General features: G+C 44.1%; 2 protein-coding genes across 3 annotated transcripts in view; one reads left to right on the top strand and one right to left on the bottom strand.

Moving 5' to 3' along the window:
• The window catches only part of LOC109863869 (zinc finger CCCH domain-containing protein 13), a 65,883-nt gene extending 52,557 nt beyond the window's left edge, over positions 1-13,326 (top strand). Inside the window, exons 6-14 of one of the 2 annotated variants that reach the window (XM_020444517.1) lie at positions 2,713-2,784; positions 2,891-3,094; positions 3,380-3,571; positions 4,076-4,316; positions 5,546-5,743; positions 6,193-6,295; positions 6,677-6,917; positions 7,065-7,240; positions 8,638-13,326. In XM_020444517.1, the coding sequence (XP_020300106.1) occupies positions 2,713-2,784; positions 2,891-3,094; positions 3,380-3,571; positions 4,076-4,316; positions 5,546-5,743; positions 6,193-6,295; positions 6,677-6,917; positions 7,065-7,240; positions 8,638-11,065 (3,855 nt within the window). In that variant the 3' untranslated portion in view covers positions 11,066-13,326. Of the gene's footprint in view, positions 1-2,712; positions 2,785-2,890; positions 3,095-3,379; positions 3,572-4,075; positions 4,317-5,545; positions 5,744-6,192; positions 6,296-6,667; positions 6,918-7,064; positions 7,241-8,637 lie in introns of both variants that reach the window. The other variant, XM_020444516.1, reaches the window with a different exon arrangement.
• Positions 13,327-15,231: 1,905 nt separating this feature from the next.
• LOC109863876 (intraflagellar transport protein 172 homolog) lies at positions 15,232-21,732 on the bottom strand. The gene is made up of 14 exons (XM_020444529.1): positions 21,620-21,732; positions 21,303-21,446; positions 21,115-21,227; positions 20,851-21,036; positions 20,312-20,782; positions 19,640-20,251; positions 19,094-19,532; positions 18,279-18,992; positions 17,749-18,202; positions 17,525-17,631; positions 17,001-17,444; positions 16,585-16,908; positions 16,072-16,502; positions 15,232-15,991 (listed from the first exon to the last, which is right to left on the bottom strand). The coding sequence occupies exons 1-14, from the start codon at positions 21,656-21,658 to the stop codon at positions 15,277-15,279; spliced, it is 5,193 nt and encodes a 1,730-aa protein (XP_020300118.1). The 5' UTR covers positions 21,659-21,732; the 3' UTR covers positions 15,232-15,276.
• Between the last annotated feature and the right edge of the window lie 90 nt (positions 21,733-21,822).

Here is a 21,822-nt window from a genome sequence, read left to right as displayed (position 1 = left end):
GATCCTGCGGTTCACCTCCACTTGCCTCGAGGACGACATTACATCCCGCAGGCGTTTCGTTTGAGCATGGAATCTCATTGCGGCGGTAACGATACGCGGTTATTACAACTTCGCAAGCCACTCTCTGGATATATGCTACCGTCGCGTCTTGCAATTTTGCTCCGATCGACTTACCGAAAATATTTTTCGAACGATCGAGCTTCAAATCTAACTCCTCGAAATCTAATTTTTATAAAAAAAAAAAAAAAAAAAAAAAATATTTTCTCGGTATCGCTCAGAAATAATATTTACATGACACATGTGCTATTTATTTATCATTCACAAAGTGCAAAGTACATGATGTCTTTGTAATGAAAATATGCTCGAGAAAGACCGAGGGGTCAGTGGCCTCTGATTTCTCGGGGGAAATTCTCGAAGAAGAAACAAACAGTCGCGTATGCGCGCTACGTCACGATCTGCCGATAAAAAACGCACTCCAGACAAAGATTATCTCGAGCGCGGAAGAAGCAAGTAAAAGAAATGCCACGGAAAAAGAGAGAATGGCGAGTGCCAAGTCCAGTGGGGTGGAACTCACGTAGCTTGCATTACTTCGCAGCTTTTTGGCGGACGTGTATCTGCGCGATCGATCGATAACGAGACGCGAAATCGAGACCCGTCTGTGTGCCGAGAAAGAGTCTGGAAAAATGATAATTCGTGAACTGGAGTTATCTTCACAGCTTCTTTTGTTTTTTTGTTTTTTTTTTTTCAAAAATCACAGAACCGGCTTTAGTTTCAAATGCGTCTTTTTGTCAAAAATTCATCAAACATCCCGCCTTTCCACTTCGTCGTGACGCGGTTGTACAAGGCAGAAACTCGCGACTGACGTTTCGAATATTTGTCTTCCATTGGCGACGAATCTGCAGCAGTTCTTCCGATAGTACGCGACCGGAAGATCGGCGCGCGGAAAGGCGCAATTCGGAAACATCATAATTCTCAATCGACAAGGCAAGACGGAGCGTAGTGAAGCGAAGTGAAGTACACGGTGCGGTTCGCTCGCGTTGTTCGCTCTTTCGCCAAACGCGAAACCAACATGGCGACGCGGGCCGCTCTGGCAATCAGATATAAAGAGCGCTGAATTTTCCAATAAAAATCAACGGTGTTCTCTAAAAGCTCGCGGATTTAATTCACGGTGCGTAGAGATTTGCGTGTTCGCAAGGGGGAGAGAGGGGGAGATAGAAGGTAGAACGAAAAAAACAGATAAAAATAGAGATGGATATCCCAGTCGTTCTCTACGCACCGCCGCCATAGCAACGAGCGACTGCAATCCGCCTGCCTTTGAGCGACGTACAAAAAAGCAGAGGCAAAGGGTGCTCGAACTGTAAAACAAACAACTTGTTCGTGAAACGCGAGCTGGTGAAAAGGATCGAGGGAGGGAGAGAGAGAGAAAGAGAGAGGGCGGGGCGGGGCAGGAGAGATCGCGAGGGGAGAGTAAGGGTGACTCTTGAAGAAATGCCCGCCGACGGGGTAGGTCGGCGTCGAGAGCAGGAAATTCGAAGGGGTTAATACGCTGATGGATCGAAGTGACTAGCAAACATATAAAGGCATATCATTATCGCAGCCGGGGGTAACTTACATGCCTCGCAGACATTTCGGATTGTTTGACCGGATTGGGAGGGTAGCGTAAGGTAGGATAGTGATTTGATTGCGGAGGAGAATTTAAGGGATGATTGAACTCACAGAAGTTCTGGGATAGTGAGAGAGAAAGAGAGATCTCGATTTCCGGGTGAATCAGATTTCCGAGTTGCGATTTCAAGGGACGAACGAGATTTCATCTTGACCAAATAAGCCGAAGCTGGCGGAGAGTCGAAATGTTAGATTTCCCGTGTTCCGGAAAATCCTCGAAAACTTCGAAAATAACGTTCAAGCGAGCGCGTCTGGAGAAATTGAATTTCGCATTTACTTGTATACCACCTTATTTTTACGTCGTGATCAAACGTGTGCATTATTCTCGTTTGTAAACACATCATTATTTGACGCTCGTTACGTTTAAAACCACATTTCTCTGTATTACTTCACATTTAGTCTTTCTTTTCTCGCGGTTGCATTATATTATATTATTATAATGGTTACAGTGCTGTTACATTAACGACGTTACACTCTTTCTCCATTACGTGGAATTTCACGCGTCGCTTTTACTATTTTCTCTTACCGCTCTTCTTCCTCCTCCTTCTCCTCTTCCTGACACTGATAAAAAAAAAATAAAAAAATTAAAAAAATAAAAAAAAATAAAGAGCGCTTTTGTCGTCTCGTCGTTGTCATCGTCGTCGTCGTCGCTGTGTTTTCCGTCGGAGTGCCGACGGAAGACTACTTCGAGTATAAATTAGGTCTGACTCGCGAGACAAACTCGTAAACCACCTGGAGCTCGCATACAATGAACTCAAGACCTTACCGAAATAAAGAAACATCGCTGTCTTAATACTAACTCTCTTAATACTAACCGCGAGAACACCGAGGTTAATTTTCTCTTGTCCTGAATTGCTTTTAATAGCGTCGGATAAACGTTTAATGGTTATTTTGATTACATTTAATTATCAAAATGTACGTATTAATTATTTTTTGTATTATTTATAAAATTATTATATATATTGCACTAATTTAAAATCATTATATATTTGCATTAATTTATTGATACATTGTGTATATAAACTCCGGTTGTTACTCTTCGCGTTTCAGTTGAAGGCGTTCTACGTGGACTTGTTGGTGCCCCTGGAGACCAACCTGGAGAAGGACACGAAAGTTGTCCAGGTAAGTAAACCTCCGAAAGCGATCCTCGGAAGGGACATTAGTCCGTTCTCCGAGTCACGGAGACTTCAGGTGACAATGAATAATGCAACACCGGGGACCTTTGCAGAGCGAGCAGAAGAAGTTTCTTCAACAACACAAGACCAGATCCGAGACCTACAGCAAAGCGGCCGCGACAATGAAAAAGCAGAGAAAAAAATCCCGAGCCGCCAATAAGAGCGGTCTCGCGATGGACAAGGAATTGAAGAACATGCAGATTCTCGAAGAGGAGAAGACCAAGCTGGACGCCTTCTGCGAGCAGAGTTTGAAGAACGTGAGTAACACCGGGCCGTCGTATGTACCTGCTGCATCTATCAATTATACGTTGGGTTATTAAACATCTAACCAGTTTTGTATTAAAGCGCATTACACGCCGAATGTGTAAAACGCGAGGCGATGCGATATGACGTAAAATCTCGCAAAAGAGTAAATATGAAAGCGATCATTAAACGCACCGCATCGCGCGGGAATGACGTAGATGATGGATTGCGCGATGAGATTCATTAACGGAGCGGAGTTCATTAACATCACGGGCCCTTTTGTGCGTTTCTTTTCACAGGCGATGACTCAGGAGAGACGACGATACGGTTTCGTGTTGGAGCGACAATGTTCCTTGGCGAAGCACTATGCGAGTTTTCATGAGGTTGCACTGGCCGCGCTTCATCCCTCGGTTGATAAATGGCGCGAGGTTGCCGCCACCAGGGAATATCTGCCCCAGTCGGTGGAGGACATGTTCGCTTCCAGACTCAGGGTAAATTCGCGACAGAGAGAACTCATCGTGCGAAAGCGTTCCCCCGCGATTTTACACGCGATTCGCATTGTTTTCGACTACAATAAAGATCCATCTTCGTGATTTGCCGTTTACTCACAGTTATTTAACACAGTTTGTAAAGACACAAATCACAGGCGATAACGTTACACAGGTTCCGTATATATCTTTTGTCAGGGCGAAATGAGTGTCGGTGAAATTTTGATGATAAAAATCTGGTTGGTTATCGAAAAGAAAAAAAAAATGTGTTATTATCGGCGTCTAACAATACCAAAACGGAAAACAAAAAACAATGTTTCCGTTTCGAGAACAACGCGCGCGCAACAACGATATTTCAAATTCGACTTTAATGCGTTCAAATATACGAGAATAATTCGATGCTCTAATTTCGGACGGAAATACACACGCGAGGATATTTGTTTACGCGTGTAAAATATCGCGTTACATCGCGAGGTTGTAAATTATGATCGCGATTTGCATCGACAGCAAACATCGTTCTGGCCGGAGGACGAAGAGAACGGCGGCTCCGAGCTAACAACAATGAGCTCGCAATTGCGAAAGACCCGGAGCATGGACAGCTCCTGTCTGGAATTACGACTAGGCCCGCTACCCGGGAACCCGTCGTCGTCCGGCAGCCACCTCGGTCCGGCGCAGCATCTCCCCGCCGCCCTCTCCAGAGCGAGGTCGGAGGCCAATCTGCACGCCTCGACGTTATCCCTCGGTCCCGGTACGTCGTCGTACTCCCGAGCTTCTCTTTTTTTCTGCGACAATGATATCGATTTTCACGCTACGCTTACGCGGCCGGTCCGTGCCGAAAATTTATCCCGCGAACGTGATCATATTATTTTTACATGTTCGAGCGAGAGAACAGAAACGAAAATTTCTGTTAAATTAAAGTTAATTTTATAACTTGCGCTTGTATTATCTTATAAATATATCGTTCATTTATCAAATGGCCGGATACACGCGATTCACAGGAAAGAGTGATAGAACGGAGCTATTCGCGTTGACGTTTTCGCTTTCTTTTTCGCGAGTTCCGTCATGACGATCGTATAGGTATAAATTTCAACGGCGATTGGATTCGGAAGATCCGCATCGAAACCCGAAGCTTTCGAACATGCAGAGACCGGAGTCGGGTCTCGCGCGCAATAAAATCGGAATATGCTTTCGTTTGTGCAATACGATCCGCGTCCGTATTTCATCGTCATGGTGTCGCGTGTCACGCCATCGGTCCATCGGCGGTGTGCGCCCATCATTACACGCGCGCGGCGCTACCTTTGTCGCGAGTCTCTCTCTTGACTCCGTCAGATTCGGTTTTTTTTTTGTTCTTCTGCTTCCGCCACGCTGTGCGGCACACTATTTTTTTTTTTTTATAGCGCGCGCGTAAAACAAAATAAATAACTTAAAAAAAAAAAACAAATAAATAAATAGTACACAGCGTTAACAAACGAAAACAGTATGATTTGCACGTGTTTCTGTTGCATTTGTTATAATGACGAATTAATTAATATTTTGAGCTGTGATTTTGAATGGATTTTTCATTTAATAAAGCTTTAATTAATAATCTGCGCGCCGCATAATTCTTCGTCAAAAATGTATCGTCATTATTTCACATTTAATGTGCCGCGCGTTTATATATTTCTCTCATCTCGGATTAATTTACCGCAATTTAAACACAAACAGTTGCGTATTAATGGCATGATGCTTTTGCCGATAATCTCTCTCAAATTCCGTCTCTGTTTTTTTTGTTCTTTACTTTTCTCCTCGATGTCGTTCCGAAGGGGAAGTTACGCTCGTTCGCCTTCGAGCATCTATTCCAGTCTGCCGCTATCGTCCACTGACCTAATTGCCCTGGTTTACTCTGAAACTACCCTCGTATTATTCCGGGTTCATCCTCACATTCGCCCGCCCCGCCCTTTCACATGCTTGGTCAGTTACAGCGTTTCTGGTTTCCAGAGGTTCCAGAAACTCCACCCCGACCGCGATCCATGGCGCCCCCCACGTCCCGCAGCAGTGGCGGCGGCGGAGGCGGTAGCATCGGGGTTAGCACCGGGGGTTGGGGAGACGCTCCTCTCGCTAGGGCTCTCTTCGCTTACCTCAGCTCGGGGGAAAATCAACTGAGCTTTCTGGAGGGTGATCTAATCGCTTTGATGGGTGAGTTCGATCTACACACGATGTTCTATGGTATTAAAGTTCTGAGATCTACGGAGAACAAGATCGTTAAGGTCTTGGTTTCTTTTAGTTTTCTGAAATGCGGAAGCACAATGACTAGAATGTGTGTACTTCGTACGGAGACGAGTAAAAGAGATGAGAGATAATTATAACAATGAAATGAAGATGTTTTTATTTAGTGCGACTATTTGAAATGCGTCGCGAATAACAGAATTGCTTATATAATAGTACTTTTATGATAATATCACCAATATATCACGTGTAATGTTAATTATTTCTGCTTTTTATGATATTCCGGATTTTTTAATGCTTTACTTAAGAGAGATATTCGGCTGTAAAAAAAATCCAAATAAGAAGTAAAGTGCCAGCGAGTTTTCTCGTCGCGGATTAGCATATTTTTCATTTTTTTTTTTTTTTTTTTTTTATATCAGGAGACCGGCAGAAGGGATGGCAATTTGGCGAGAACCTTCGTACTCACAGCTCGGGATGGTTTCCCCTGGCGTACACCGAAATTATAATCGACGACACTTTGGGGTAAGCAAACTTCCCTTCCGACCTTTATTGCGGCAATACCGAAATTTCATACTCATGTGATCGTTCGTTATTAACTCTTAAAAATTGTTAATTAATTTTGTTATTAATACGTAACACCATTCCCACACATCTCTGTGTGAATCACGAAAAATGTTGAAACATAAATTTCGACATTATTGTTAAATATCAAATATTTTCCTATGATATATGCATCAATCTCTTTCTGTTATTTTGTATTTAAAACAAAAATAACATATTTTTTTTATCAAATAAATATTTTTATGGCAAATTTTGCATATTTTGTTACGTAAACAAGGTTTAAAAATTCGGATTGTCTTGCATTGTTTTTGTACAATTGATCGTATTGCAAAGATCACCCAGCCACGGAACAAGCAACGGGAGAACTCCGGAGCCGCAGGCTATTCCACCGTGCAAACCGCCTCCTTCTCGACCGCCAGTCACACCAGCTAATATCGACGAGCAGTCTGGTGGAACGACCGGCGCCGCTAACAATTCTTCCAACACCAGCGCCAACAACAACAACAACAACACTAGCAACGCCGGTACACCGACCAACAACGCGAGCGTCTTAGCAACTCCGACTGCACGCCAATCAAAATCAGTAAGCTAGGAATTTGTGATACAAATCTACATTATTGTGTTTGAATAAACACATTTAAATAATTTCTTTAATGTTATTAACATTGTGATTATAGAAGAAGTACAAAGATGCGTGGTGACAAAAGAATCGTTTTTATGTGCTTTTCAGATCCGTCCGTCAAGCACGCTGCCTGCTGTATTAGCAGGAGGACGAAGAGTACAGCCACCCGTACCTCCAGTGCCGCCACCGGCTATGACATCTCTTCACAGTAGCAATGACAGCGGTTTCTCTAATGAACCGCCGGTGCAGCCGGATGTTGATTACAGCGATGATGAGGCAATGAGGTAAGTCCGAAGTCTACGCTCCCCTTTCACATTCAAAATCTTTGTTTATCTATTTTTCATCAACATGTGTGTGACGTTCAATTTGAAACTACTATCACTCTTACTTCACGAAAAATTTATATAAGTCAGCAAGAAAGAACAATATGGGTGTACATAAAGAAAAAAAGTAAAAGTAGATAACTAGATCATAAGGTTGAAAGGTCCATGCGCAGCCAGATAAAAGTGAAACAATATTGTATTTGCGGCAACAAAAACGCGGTAATTAGCGGATTCATTGACTTCATTGTAACTGAGCCAATTTCCAATCTGCGGTTTACATGAACGCGTTTATTTGCCCACAGATATCATTCGATATCGGGGTTGTTCACTTATTACTTGTTACTACGGGCCTTTCGACTCTTTGATATCTTTGCACTCCCAACATCACGCTCTGATAACCAGCCGATAAGTCATCCCCGCTTTGCTCTATTCGACGTGAATGAAAGCTTTTGTGTCATTGTACCTTGTTATTATGTTATCTTCTGTTCCTCTGTAATTAGTAGGATTTTTATCGCTCTTTTTTTTTTGTTTCTCTCTTTCTCTCACCGGAACTCCAATTAAATTGATTTGTATGATACTGCTGCGAGAAGATTTTACGGTGATGGAACAATCAACAACGTGCATGTTTCACACACTCGCCAATTTTCAACAGTAGAAATTGCAATTAATTCTAAATAAAGCGAACTCGAATTGTTATAGTTCGCGCACATAGGAATTTGCATGTTCACTTATCTATCAAGTTTGCTTGTTAATTGCTGTACGTTTCTCTGCACTCGCAATTATATATTTTAATAAATAATTGTCTCACGTATAATTTTAAAATAATGTAAAATCTTTTTTTGACTCGGTTTGTTCATTTATAGAATTATTTTTAACATCTTGCAAGTTAGTTGGTATAGTGATATCGCCAACTTGCAGTCGCAAACTAAATATTTGTACATACATGTATCAGATATTGCCTTAGGAGTATATATCAAGATATATACACCCCAAGTACAGTAGAAGTGATACGATAGGTCTCCCCTTCCTTAATCCAAAAATGCGGATAAGTGCGATTGTCATCTCGCTTTTACATAATAGTTTTAACAATCTCTTTTGATTTTGTACAAATTGAGAAAAGAAGGAAGACACTCGAACATCTCTCACCCGGAAAATTAATTTATAATTTCCGTTCCCTTCGACATTGTATATCTCTCCTTCTTGTAGATACCGCATGCGCTATCGTGGTCGCTGGAAATAAACCGCCGTGGTGGTGGTTCTTCGCGTCTCTTCGCGCCAGATACCCTTTTCTAATCCTTTCCTTCGCGCCCTTGTTCTTGTTTTTCTTTTTTATTCATCGCGTCGCGCGCAAAATGCAGACAACGGCGCCGGAAGCCGCGTAACGGAGGAGAGTGTCAGCTCGCGAAGGACGAGAAGCAGACGAAGGACTGGGAAAACGATTCCTGGAAGACGATCCCGCGGGACGAGAAGTCCTGGCAGTTGTATCGCACGGCGATGGATCTCTGGGCGGAGGCCAAGGCCAACCAGGCGAGCGAGGACTCGAAGAAATATTTCGAGCTGGAGAATGGCGAGTTCACGTTGGAAAACGGCGACATTACCAGGAAGAGAAAGAACAAGAAAGGCATGCAGGCGACGAACGAACGACCCAGCCCGAATCAGCGCACCAAAATGGCGGACGAGCGCAGCGCACCCGCTGTCACTCGTCGCGGCGATCAGCGACGCGTCGACAAGAGAACGCAAGCGGAAACCGAAGAGGACGAGCTCGAGGAGGACGAGGAGGATTTCGAATATCGCAATAACAACAAATTTTACGCGGACAATCGGGACTCTCAGCAGGAACGAAGATCCGGTAACAATTACGACGCGAACAAATACACAACAAAATCTTCGACCTCGTCGTCGGATTCCGACGACGACAGTACCATCACGATTCCGCAATCGGGTCGTAAAGTCGAGCATATAGCGCAGAAGCTCGAGCAGACCGCGCAGAAATACGCGCGCGAGCACAGCCCGCCGAAATTTCTCGAGCGTCGCGAGAGAACGCTCGCGGCGGAATACAAGAATCTAGAAAAAGAAACGCGCGAAACGACTCTCAAGCGCGATCGTCGCGAAAGAATCGCGGATTACAAGAGTTTGGAGCGCGAAAACCGGTCAAACGGTGCGGGCAATCAGCAGAAGAATGTGGAACGTGCGCGGGACGACAAACGTTTGCGCGACGAGAAGCGTTTGACGCGGAACGACAAGCATCTGATGGAACGAGGATCTCGCGAACAGGATCACAAGCAACAAACGTTCGAACGTACGCGGGAAGACAAGCAGCACAGCTACGAGCGCACGAGAGAAGAGAAGCAAAACTTCGAACGCACGCGGGAGGACAAACAGGGTTTCGAACGTGCGAGAGAAGATAAGCAGAGCTTCGAGCGTTCGAGAGATGACAAGCAGAATTTCGAGCGTTCCAGAGAGGACAAACAGAATTTCTCACGGTCTCGAGGCGACGAGGCGCAGTCGTACGAACGAGTTCGCGTGACGCGCAACGATCAAGAGCGCGGATATATCGAGCAGAGAAAAGAAGCGACGGGTTACGAACGTACGTTCGAAAAGAATCGCAACAAAACGATCGAGCGATTGTCCAGTCGAAGATTCGAACGGCCGCGACCGCCGTCGCAGGAGGCTCCGGAACGACCCGTGGGACCGTATCGAGAGCGCAGATACTCGGACAAGGAGGAGGCGATTTACGGAGAAACCGCGCGATACGGAATAGGCTCGCTCGACAGAGATCGCGGTTACGAATCCAATTTCGAGACAAAATTGGAAAGAACGAAGGTGATCGAAAGACACGGTTACAGCGCGGGTGTGCACGGTTCGGATCTTCACAAGCGAAACGGAATATCCAGAAACAACGAGCGAAGCAACGGCGACACCAACAATAACACGCTCAAGATGGAACGGAAACCTTTGCTGCCGCGACAGACGACCGCCATGGGCCACCTCGCGCAAACCGGAAGAGCCTTCGAGGAACCGAAGAGTCCGAAACTCGTGAAGCGCACCAAGTCCTTCTGGAAGTTCCGTCGGGACTCGGAAGTGCTGGAAGGTATGGCGCTCTGGCAGCATCGCTCGCTCGTCGACATCCCGAAGATGATTCGCAAAGAGGACAAAACAGCGGAGAACGAGGAGAAGCAGAGGAAGGACTCGGAGGACGGTAGTCCGAATTCGAGTCTGGGCAACAGCGAGATCACGATCACGAACGAGCACCGGCACGAGGAGCCGAAACCGGCCGAGAGAAGTCACGTGCCCGATAAAACGGATTACTTCGAGGACTTCCCAACACCGGCGGAACGACCCAAGATCACAGAGCGATCGGAGTACAGAATGCAGCAGCAGCAGCATCATCATCATTCGGAAGAGCGCGCGTACTTCGTCGGCAACGTGTCGCGAAAAGCGATCATAGAGAAGGAGCGGAAACGAAGTCTCGAAGCGAAGAGAAACATGATCGTGGCCGAGCTGAAGGAGAACGAGAACAAACGGAACGAGATGATGCGCGGTAGAAAAAATTACGACGAGGAGGAAGACGCGACGTTGAATTTCAGCGAGACCGAGGCCTCCGACGAGGAATCCACGTACAGCTGTATCGTCGTGAAGGATCAGAGCATACCGGAGAAGACGTTGCTGCCGAGAACGAAACTTAGACGGGACTCTGACCGGGATAGAAACACCTGCGGGCCGTGGTACGATCTCTGGGGCGTGGACGCGTCCGTCAAGAAAAAAAAGAAACAGAAGCAGCAATAAAGTCCACGAATCGTTGTGGCAAGAGATAATGTAATTGTTTTGATATAAAAAACCGAAAGAAGAAGAAACACCGATAGAACAATTGGCGTTCTGATGAAAACGAGGGAAAACGCGGATAAACAGAAGAGATCACGATTTTATGTTATTTTTTGTTAAACATTTAAACGTTTGAAATAGGAAACGCACCGGAGAGTGTATTTTTTTTTGCAACAATTGTTATCGCATGTTTTGTCAACACTGTTAGTTCCACTCACGAGGTCTTTTAAGTTTTTTCTTTCAGTCGTATTTTGTTCAGTCCGAATCTTCTTTGTGGCTATCTATCCATCGAGTAGCTGCGTTATCGATTTTCACATGATCCCTTTGCGCATCTCTCCCCCATTTTGATGTGCTCGCTAATCCCCTCTCGATGCTGCTTTTTTGTCTCTTCAACGATTGGCCGTTGATGTTGTAGGAGCTTATATCGTCGAAGAAGACGCTCGATACACTTTTGCGACGACTTCTAGGAGATTCGTCTCTTCGAAGTGGAAACAAAACAACTTGATTCATCGCCATCGAGCGGCTAGTGGTGTTGTCCGTCGTTGCTGCACGTCTCAGCTCTGTTTGATTTGTTATTTGTCGCTGGCATAGTGCTAGTTGTTCGCTAGTGATTATTTCGCTACTCTCTCTCAATTTATATCAATCTTTCAATTTTTTTTTTTTTATCGATCGCTTCGTTTTTTGTTGCAAATTGATCCAAACGTTCTATCGAACGTTTTATTTTTTTTTTGTGTATAAATCTCTCTCTCTCTTTAAATAGTCTAAATGATCTTTGTGTTTTGTTCTATATAATAAAGTATACACACAAAACGATATTCTTAACGTATTCTTAATTAAAAAATACGAATAATAATTTTAGCGCGCTAGGAAAGATTTTTACCTTCAAGTTTTAAGTTTGTGTTTTATAAAAATTTTTACACCAATTTTTCACCAAGTTCCTCCATTGTTCGTACGTTGGTCACGTGTGATTGTCCAGTAATTTACGAATATACGTAAATCAAGTCACGAGATTAACTGCAATTAACGCCTTTCAGGACTAACATATTCGCGACTGTGAAGCTGCGAAAGACGAAGACTAACGACCGCTCGGCGCCGGCACTGTCATGAGAAAAGTTATTTCTCTAGATTAGAGACGTGTTCTTACTTTTTTTTTTTGTGCCAGTAGCGAGTATCCATGACCGAGAGAGGGAGAGAGGCGAGATTGTCTCTCTCGTTACAAAAGAAGTTCCTTCGTCGCGCAGCTCCCTACGCGAGAGTGAAAATCGATTGCCACGCGATCATCTGTCCGCGAATTTTTTCAAATAGGGAAATATATAATACAACGCTAACCCTTTTCCGTATCCGTATTGCCTCTTTGTTGCATATACATGCCACTTCTCTGTGTTTCTCTTCAAGTGGAGACTCGCGTAAGTCAAGCGTAAGTAAATTAGCGCACGCAAGCGCGTATATAGAACAAGAAATCATTTATTCTTAAGCGTAAAAATGTTTTTATTATAAATGTGTACCTAAAATTAAGATTTTTACGTCGTAAAACAAGCAAAAAAAAAAAAAAAAAACAAGTTTGCAATGGCGTTTGTACCAAATCGTTAGGTATGTATATACGTATAGAATCTTGGTGGCCTAGAGATTAATCGATAGGTATCGTAATTCAATAATATCACTAATGATGTATCAAAAGAGACGAACACTGCCGCCCCATTTTTGAATCAAAATCTAAAAAAAGTTGCTCAGACTCTGATTTGAGGGTCTTTTTTTTTTTTTTTTTTGAGATATCGACGCGCGCGCTTATCTAGAACTCTGTAGATAAAGCATTTATATGGAAAAAAAAATTTTTTTAAATAAAAAACGATTTGTAGAGAATTTTTGCGAGGTGTTACGCCGTTTTAGAGTGTTAAGTAAACAATTAACATGATATCGATATATAAATACAGTTGCAATATCAAACGAAAGATTAACGTGTAAATGTGTTAATATAGTTCGAAGATATTATGTAAAGAATAATCAGTTATTTTTGGGACTGTATTAACATATTTTGTAAGTTAAGCGACACACGCACACGTACGCGTTTGGTGACACGCGTACTCGTGTGTGTGTCAACAAAGTTTTGTAGTATTAAGTCCTTTTAGAGTCTTTCTCTCTCTCTGACGAGAAACGAGTGAAAATCAATGAAAAAAAAAAAAAAAAAAAAACAAAAAAAATTGTTAGGGGGATCCTTCCATTTATTCACATCTGTCAATGTGTATTATATATATATATATATATATATATATATATATACATTTAATATATTCTATTTGATATATCTATATATTTAAAATCTGAATAAAATCTTTGGTACATTTGGTACTGAGAGAAGGTTAGTGTCGGATAATTTGATAGACTCGAATTTTGCAACGCGCTCTTTTGAAGTCTTTTTCGAGAACAATTTTAATATATACACATCTCTTAAGATAGATATTTAAACGTTAAGATAAAAAAAAAAATAAGTGTTTTTTCTCTCCAGAGCGTAATTTTTAGGCGCGCTAAAATTAAAAAAAAAAAAAACAAAAAAAAACAAAAAACAAACGTCCACACACAATTCGAAGCAGAAGGTATAAGGCGGGTTTATATACGCGATAGCTAAGTTAGTGTATTATTAAGTATATATTTAAGACGCAGAAGTGTTAATATACATTATGAAAAAAATAATAATATATATGTTATAACTATATAAATACACACACACACACACACACACACACATAATATATTACAAATGATTATTCTCTCGAATTTTTTGATTCTGGCGCGATTTGGGTTAGGCTAACTATAGATTAGGCTAACTAAACTTGTTGTATCAAGAATCATGTATACATGCACATAAACGTTATATATATATTATATATATCATTGTTATATTATACATTAATTTTTAAACGTAAATTTTACAAATCCACAATCGTCGTGTTCCTTCTTCTTTTTTTATCCTTTTCCAACAAAAAAATTTTTCCCGTACGTCAGGCGAGATATAGACCCCCGGATACGTAAATCCCGAAATTAAGCCCGTCTTCATAGTTCCTCGTCGGAATATTTTACGAGGAAATCCCGCGATCCGTCACAAGATTAGTTCCCCCGTGATTTTTCAGCGAAAATATCTGCATATGAATATTCGCCATTTTTCACAGGTAAGTGTTCGTCAATCACAACGGCCGATGCATTTGTTTAGAGTAACCGTCGAGCATATTCAATGGGAGAAAATAAAGAGTGCTCGACCAGTTTTTTTTTCATGAATTTCTGATAAAAGAGAGAAAATGTGTCGCGCGGTATAAAAACGGAAGCTATCATTTTCTTGTTATCTCCATTTTTTTTTGCAAACTACTTAAAGTGTCGGAAAGTTATACATAGGCGCCATTATGTGGTAATTATCGGAAAATCGAAGGTAGACGGTCGCATGGGAATTATCGTAACAGCCGCGAGACGCGTTGTTCCGCGGTCGTGAATTTTTCTCATTTCTCTCGACTCGAAATTGCTTTGTTCTCGTCTCTCAAAAGCTAAAATACGTTAATTCTTATACAGATTATAATCTTTTGTACATTTCGTTTTCTTATTAAAATTATGTTGATTTTCTAAATATTTTACATCGGTGAATAGCTCTTTTACATTCTCTGTGACACAATTGTCACTTTTGAAGTGATTATACACGCGCGCGCGCACACGTCACTAAACGCTGAATATCGTCAACATGGAGGTCAACATGCGTCCCTTGCGGCATGTATTAAGCCCGAGTACGATTTCGAGTCAATATAATGTATACGCGAGAGCGTGCATGTGCGTGTGTATTTGCTTTACTTTGAACCACCGAATTCTATAGACGGCTTTTTGGCTTATGGAATGCGTCAAAGCCGGACGTATTTACCAAACGGTTAATTATCACTCGCGGTTGCTCATCCTCTCTCTAAATTGCCTTCCCTCATTCGGCCGTCCCGCAGAATGATTGGCCACCGTCGAATCAAAAGAAGGAACGACGCCAAAATGAAAAATATCTTACTTCATTTTCTAACAAACATCTTCATTTGCGTATACAATATCATTGTTTGTTTTGTACACTTTTATTACAACTATATTACAAAAATTATTTTAATTTCTTGCGTTACTTTCCTTCGCTACAACGCAAAAAAAAAACCCTCAATGTTGCTTTAAAATGAATATTTCGGTGCTGTGCCGCACCATTCCTGAAGAAATACCAAAATGTCGTTCAACGGCGAATCCGAGGGCGCCTGCCTGGCTGTGTTGACCAACTTGGTCCAATCGTCGCGGTCGGCCACGCGGTTGGTCTCTTCGAATTTGACGACTGGGCCGCGAACCGGATATCCCGTGATCATGCACTGCTGAAGAGGCGCGCCAGTATTACTCGGTGACGTCAGGGAGCCTACGTAGACGCCTCTCTGGTCGACCGGCAGACCTTGTTCGACCTTTTGATCCATCGATATCGCCAGTACCCATTCCCTCGCCTCCTCACGTTGTTCCGTTGCGACGCCGAGATTCTCCTGAAGCGGAACTTTCAGCGGAAAGTCGGTAACATGCAGATCGTCCACATCGAGGCCGTCACTTTGCTCCTCGATGCACTCTTCCAGATCGAGGAAGTGATTCAAAAAGACGAAAGCTTCGCTCAGAAGATCCGCGGAACGCAGCGCGATGCCGGCCTCGTAATAATATTTGTCGGCGTGAAGAATGTCGGTGTATCGTAGAAGACTGACCGACGTTTTGACAACAACGCCAGAAAGCGCCGGAAACGAATGGCAGCCGTGCTTCACCGCAGAGAAGTGCGCGGCCTCAAGAAGTCGCTCGAATCTGTCGGAAGACGACGAGCGACAGAGACTGTGCAAAATATCGCGGAGCTGTGCCAGATATCTGTAATTAAATAAAATCAATTGAAACAAATTACAAATTACAGCACAATTATTATTCGACATCCGAATCGATATATAAACCTGAATTCCTGTTGTGCCGCGTTCAGTATGCTCTCCGCCAATTGCAGATAAAGATTGAAATTCTGTGAGATCGCGGGCGCGCCGTACTGCGCGTAAAGCTGTAGCGCCTGTGGCGCTGAGTCGCTCTTCAACAACTGCGCGGCACGTCGCGCCACAAATTTATGCAGCACTTCCGGACTCTGCGTAGCCGCGGCGTCAAACACCTGACTCCACTGACCCTTGCGCGCCATAACTTCAAGCGCGGCGTTCCCGTCCACTTCCGCCAGTCGTTCTATCTGACCTTCGTTCGCCATGACGTCTCGGTACTTCTCCTCGAGATACGGCTCGAGATCGGGCGCGAGTTCGCGAACGATTCGACGCGCGCGATCCCACTCGCCGACCGCCACTAACGAGCTCACCGCGTCTTTTAAACGATCAGCTTGAAGGAATACCTATATATTATAACAAACACGATAATAATTACTCAGTGCGTTTGCGAGCTATTTTGTGTAAAATAAAAAAATAAAGAAATACCTGAGCAGCGAGCGCGTGTTCGCCAACGGAGAACAAGCGTGCGCCTAAATCACCGCCGACTTCTGCCGCCGTTTCAGGATCGGCCTGATGTAAGAGAATGTCGGCTGCGCGAATGAGATAAGATCTCGGTGCCTGCGGATTTAGAATTAGAGTATCCAAGGCGGGTCGCACTTCTCCAAGATCGAGCCACTTGCGAGCTTCTTCCAACGCGTTTGCTCCGTCCAATCCTGCGCTTTTCTGACCCAATTCTCTGCGCAGCGCTGCCTCCTGACTAGGCAAATATTCTCGACATACTCGCAACGCCTCGGACCACATACCGGCCGTCTAAAATGAGGAAGTTGTTAAATGAAATAATTTTATCATTGAAAGAGATATAAATTTAAAAAAATGTCACATTTTTATCTGAAATAATAAACCTTGTAATGTTCGATTATCATCTCCGGCTTGTGGGCTCTCAAGAGAAGAGCCTCCGCTGTGGCGTAATCTTGTGCCTCGGCAGCTTCAGCGGCTCGGGCAATCAAGACTTGCGCCACCGCTTCTTCGCTGTGCGATCGTGCAACGTCCTCGGCGGACTCCCAGTCGCGGTTGTGAATATACATTTGCACCGCTTCCATGGCTTTGCCGGCCTGCACGAATTCCTTCTCGGCCTCAGTAAAGCGACCCTCATCCTCCAGAGCCATGGCATAGCGATAGTGAACCTCCTTTTTCTGATCCATTGTTCCGTACTTGGAGACTTCCAGTGCCCACTCGAACAAGTTGGCTTCGCACGCCAATTGCAGACAGGGATCCAAGTAATTGAGTCTCATCAGAAGTCGCGCACCTAACTCCGGAGCCAATGTTCGGGCCCACATTAAGGCAACCTATAAAATAAATTTGGATCTTCAACGCGATAGTGGAAGATAAAAAATTCAAAAGTTTTTTTAAACCGCGTAAAATTCACCTGTTGTGCCGCTTTCTCTCCCGAGGCCTTCTTGGCGACTCTCAACGCATCCTCCCACATATTCGCCGATTTATAAGCTGCGATCGCTCCGCGCCAATCGCCAGCACCTAATCAAAATACATAAAAATTTTCGTGACTCGTAGAGTTCATCTATTTGTACTAAATTTATCTTAAAAAAATATTATTTTTTTATAACAAAACAAAAGATGATTTAAATCTGAGACCTAGGAAGTGCTCCTCTGCTTCTCTCGGTTTGCCGGCTGCTTCTAACTCTCTTGCCAGATGCGTGTGAGTGGTCTGAAGCAAATCCGGTCGATGTTTGGCAACTAGTCTGATCATGTCACCACGCTGTCCCGCTTTGCGATGCATAGCGATCGCTGCGTCGTGATCACCAATCGCGACGTAGAGCGCCTCGGCGTGGCGCAACTCGCCGGCTTGCTGCAAGCTGTCGGCGTGTTTCGCCAACACCTGGTTAGCCTCATCGCTTTTCATGTGTTCTTGAGCCACCTCGTGCGCACGCATCCAATCACCGGCTTGCACATGAACGTCCACGGCGCGTCGAGCATTTCCGCAGCGAATAAATAAGCTCTCTGCCAGGCTCCGTTCACCGATCGACGAAAAATATTCGCCTAGCTTCTCACATTGCTGAAGAATCTCGGGGTCATCGTCCTCGATTACCTGAAGAATAAAAATATCATGACAGAAAATTTAACGAATCGTAAAACATTATTTATATCACGCTAGCACAAACTACCTGTATAATTTGTAAAGCTTTCTTCCACTGTCGTGCGTTAATAGCAGCTTTTAACGCTGACACAGTTTCTCCTGCCTCAATAAAGTGGTTGATAGCGGCGTCGTAATGACCGTTCGACGCCAAATGCTTTCCCCAATCCCTTTCTAATTCGACTACTAAAGTAGGATCAACTTTGCGAGCTAAATCGAGAGCTCTAGCGAAAACACCGGCCTGAGCGTAACAACTTATTGCCTCGGTGCCAGCGCCGGTTTTCTCCAACAGTTCTCCGGCGAGTTCCATGAGCTCAGTCGCCTTGAGACTATTGATAACCTCCTCGACAATTCGTTCATCTTCTAGCAACTCGTTGTCGGCGAGGATCAGTCTGGCGGCCCGTCCGGGCCGGTGAGCTTCCAGGTAAAGTTTGACAGCTCTTCTGGGATTTGTGTTCTCTATAATAGAAGCCGCACGAGCTGTCTGACCGCTGTCTAATAACCAAGCCAGGTGGCGATCTCGCAGTTCTGACAGACCGTTCCAGTTACGAGTCTGAGCTAAATTCAAAGCATCCTCCCAGTGCCAGTAACGTTGATACATGTTTAACGCCTTGTCCAGTTCGTTTTGCTCCAGATAAATCGCCTCGGCGGTCTTCAGATCGCCATTCAATATGGCCAATCGAGCCCAGCAGTCCGGATTAGCCATAGGATCGTTGCCCGTCTCCTCAGCGTACTTTTCGCCAATCTTGAAAGATAAAAACGAACGAAAAAATGATGACATTTTAACGTGTCTCTAAGAAACAAATATCCGCGTAATTATAAAAAAAAAAAAAAGAAGAAAAGTACCTCGGCAGTCTCTTTCAGAAATCTTGAGCAAGCCACGTCACCCATCGCGGCATAGCATCTGGAAGCTATCATGAGTTTTTTCTCACTCATCGCGTTTCTAGCCACGTTCTCCCACATACTCTCTGTCTGCGGATTGTCGCCCATATTCTCCAAAAACAGTACAATTCTGCCGAAATCGTTGTCGTGCAACGCGGTACCGAACTCGATCAGTCCCTCATCTAGTAAATATGGCACCTTAACGCCGTGTTCTTCCACCATTACGGACGTTTTGCCATCTTCTCGAACGATATCCGCCACGTCGCCTTTGATTGGCGTTAGCGTGGCTGCTTCTGGTGCATCGACGTTGTACCAAACAGCCATGGTCTGACCTGTCTGAGCGACGACGACGTCGCTACTGGGTACCCAAGACGCGAAGGACGCTCCGGTCACTAGTAGAACCCTAATGATTTCGTAAAATAAAAGAAAAGCAAAGAAAATATTAAAATCGTAATAATCTAACAAAAGATAACTTTTATTGAAAATATTTATTCTACTTCGTAATTTTACCTGCCACCCGTGTCGTCGCTTAACCAGAGCCGACTTCGTTTGTCGCGCGAAAGTAATCGATGACCCGTCTCGCTCAATTCGAGCCAATCAATGCGAACGTCGTGAACGATAACGCTGATGGTCGCGCTAGTTAGCAGATCGATCACTCGAATGGTTTTTGGATCCAAGAGATAGGCCAGTTTTTTGTTGTCGCCTCCGCCGGAGGTAGGTCGTTCGTTCACGCGGACGCTGACCACGTGCGGATTCACCGCCTCCGTTCGCACCGAGCCGAGCGCCTCGTTCTGTCCGTACTCGACGATCGTTAGCTCGCCGGAGCAAAAAATCAGACAGACAACGGGATATTCGAAGAAGAACTTCTCGCTGCCGTCGGGATGATTTTCCCACGGGATCTCACTGATCAGGCCCAGCTCGATGTCGCCGATCAGAAGGGTGCGCGCGGTGCGCGCCACTACGTTGTTATCCCTGCGTCCCAGAACACGCACATCTTCGATTTCCAGACCCGTCTGCGATCTGACGACGATGGAGCGCTGGGAGGTATTGTTCAGCGGTCGGATCACCACCTGGCTTGGACCTACGTAGGCGACCTCGTGACTACCGCGAACCACCGTGCGTCTGAAAAATGAGATTCATGAGTGCGATGTTCATGGATTCTTCTATATTTGAAATACGTACCTCAAAATAGTTTCAAACTGCTCGACACCGCCACACAAAGTCCCAATTACCAATTTCGAACCGTCTCTCCTCCAGGCGAGCGCCGAGATCGTGTAAAAATTGGGCAAGTCTCGCACGTTGGTCTCCTCCCAGACACCTCTTCGCGGCGTCCAATCGAAAATGCGTATCTTGTCCCAGGATCCCACGGCTACGCTCTGACCGCTCGGGCTACAGCAGGCCACGGTCATCTCTCTTTCTTGAGGATCCCGACTGAAATCGAAATTTTTCACCGGCTTGCCGTACGAGTCGTACAGAGTCACCCGTTTGTCGCAGCCTGCTGCGAGAATGTGCGACTGCGGCCACGCTAGGGCGTAAGCCGGCACACCGTGAACGCACACGCGTCCCGAGGGCTCCGCGTTACCGTCCTCAGAGATGTAGTAACGAATTATACTGCCGTCGGCGTGACTCGACAGGAAGCCACTGCCGCGAACACTGGAATCAAAAAAAAAAAAATGTATCATTTCAAATAAAAAATATATTCAAACAAGATCGCAACTCACTTGCTAGCCAAAGCTATCGTCATAGCATCGGAAGTGTACAAGGTCTGTGCTTTTTGCGATTTTACCATAGCCGCGCGAACTTTGCCATCGGCTAATCCTATTACAATAGGACCTTCCCCAGGCCAAATCAGACAAGTTACCGCCGAACTCTGTTTGAATTTATTGCAAATTACCTTCTTATCACCCCTAAAATTATTTTTTTCATATATTAATAGATTGTCAAAAAATTTAAAATTCGTCGTTTGATCAAAATAAACCAGTTACCAGTTTTCGCCTATTTTATACACGTAGACAATGCAGTCGGATTGACCAACTGCTATTTTAGTCGATTCCGGGGAAAAAGATATCCCTTTTATTATGTAACTCTTTTTGCCAAACTACAAACAAATTAGTGTCGACATCGGTATCAATTAAATTTAGAACCGTGTGTATATATAGAAGACAAAAAGTACCTTGGAATCGATGGGTTTAGTGGAGAACCTGTCACGTTTTGCACCGTTTTCGTCGAACAGGTAAATAGAACGATCCGAAGACGCTACAGCTAGCTTCAAGTTGTTCGGCGACCATGCTATGTCAATCACTTTATTCTCGAACTCCTAAACACACATACATGTGATTAACATATTGCTTGCTGTGTTAAATTGTTTTATTTGATTTTTATTTTTAGGTACTTATTATATATAAACAAACAAATAATCAAATAAACAGAGTTGGATGATAAAGTCGGTTGTGTTGTTTCTTTTTATATTTCAAATACAAATTTACTCACCTGCACTGGCATGACGGTGCCAAGATACTTTAGCAACATGTTTCAATTATGCGATATTATTTCTGGTTTTATTTTGTTATTATTTTACACACAAGCACAGTCTGAAAGGTACAAAGTAGCTATAACCCATGTCTCTGATCCCCATGTGTACGTTTCGGTTGCTTAGTGACAGAAACTTCAAAGAAACACGTGTGTGCACAATG

Source organism: Pseudomyrmex gracilis, unplaced genomic scaffold, assembly GCF_002006095.1.
Source record: "Pseudomyrmex gracilis isolate BER0280 unplaced genomic scaffold, ASM200609v1 scaffold_14, whole genome shotgun sequence".
Classification (NCBI taxonomy): Eukaryota; Metazoa; Arthropoda; class Insecta; order Hymenoptera; family Formicidae; genus Pseudomyrmex; species Pseudomyrmex gracilis.
The sequence above is the reverse complement of the archived record's forward strand: the minus strand, read 5'-3'. Positions and strand labels throughout refer to the sequence as shown.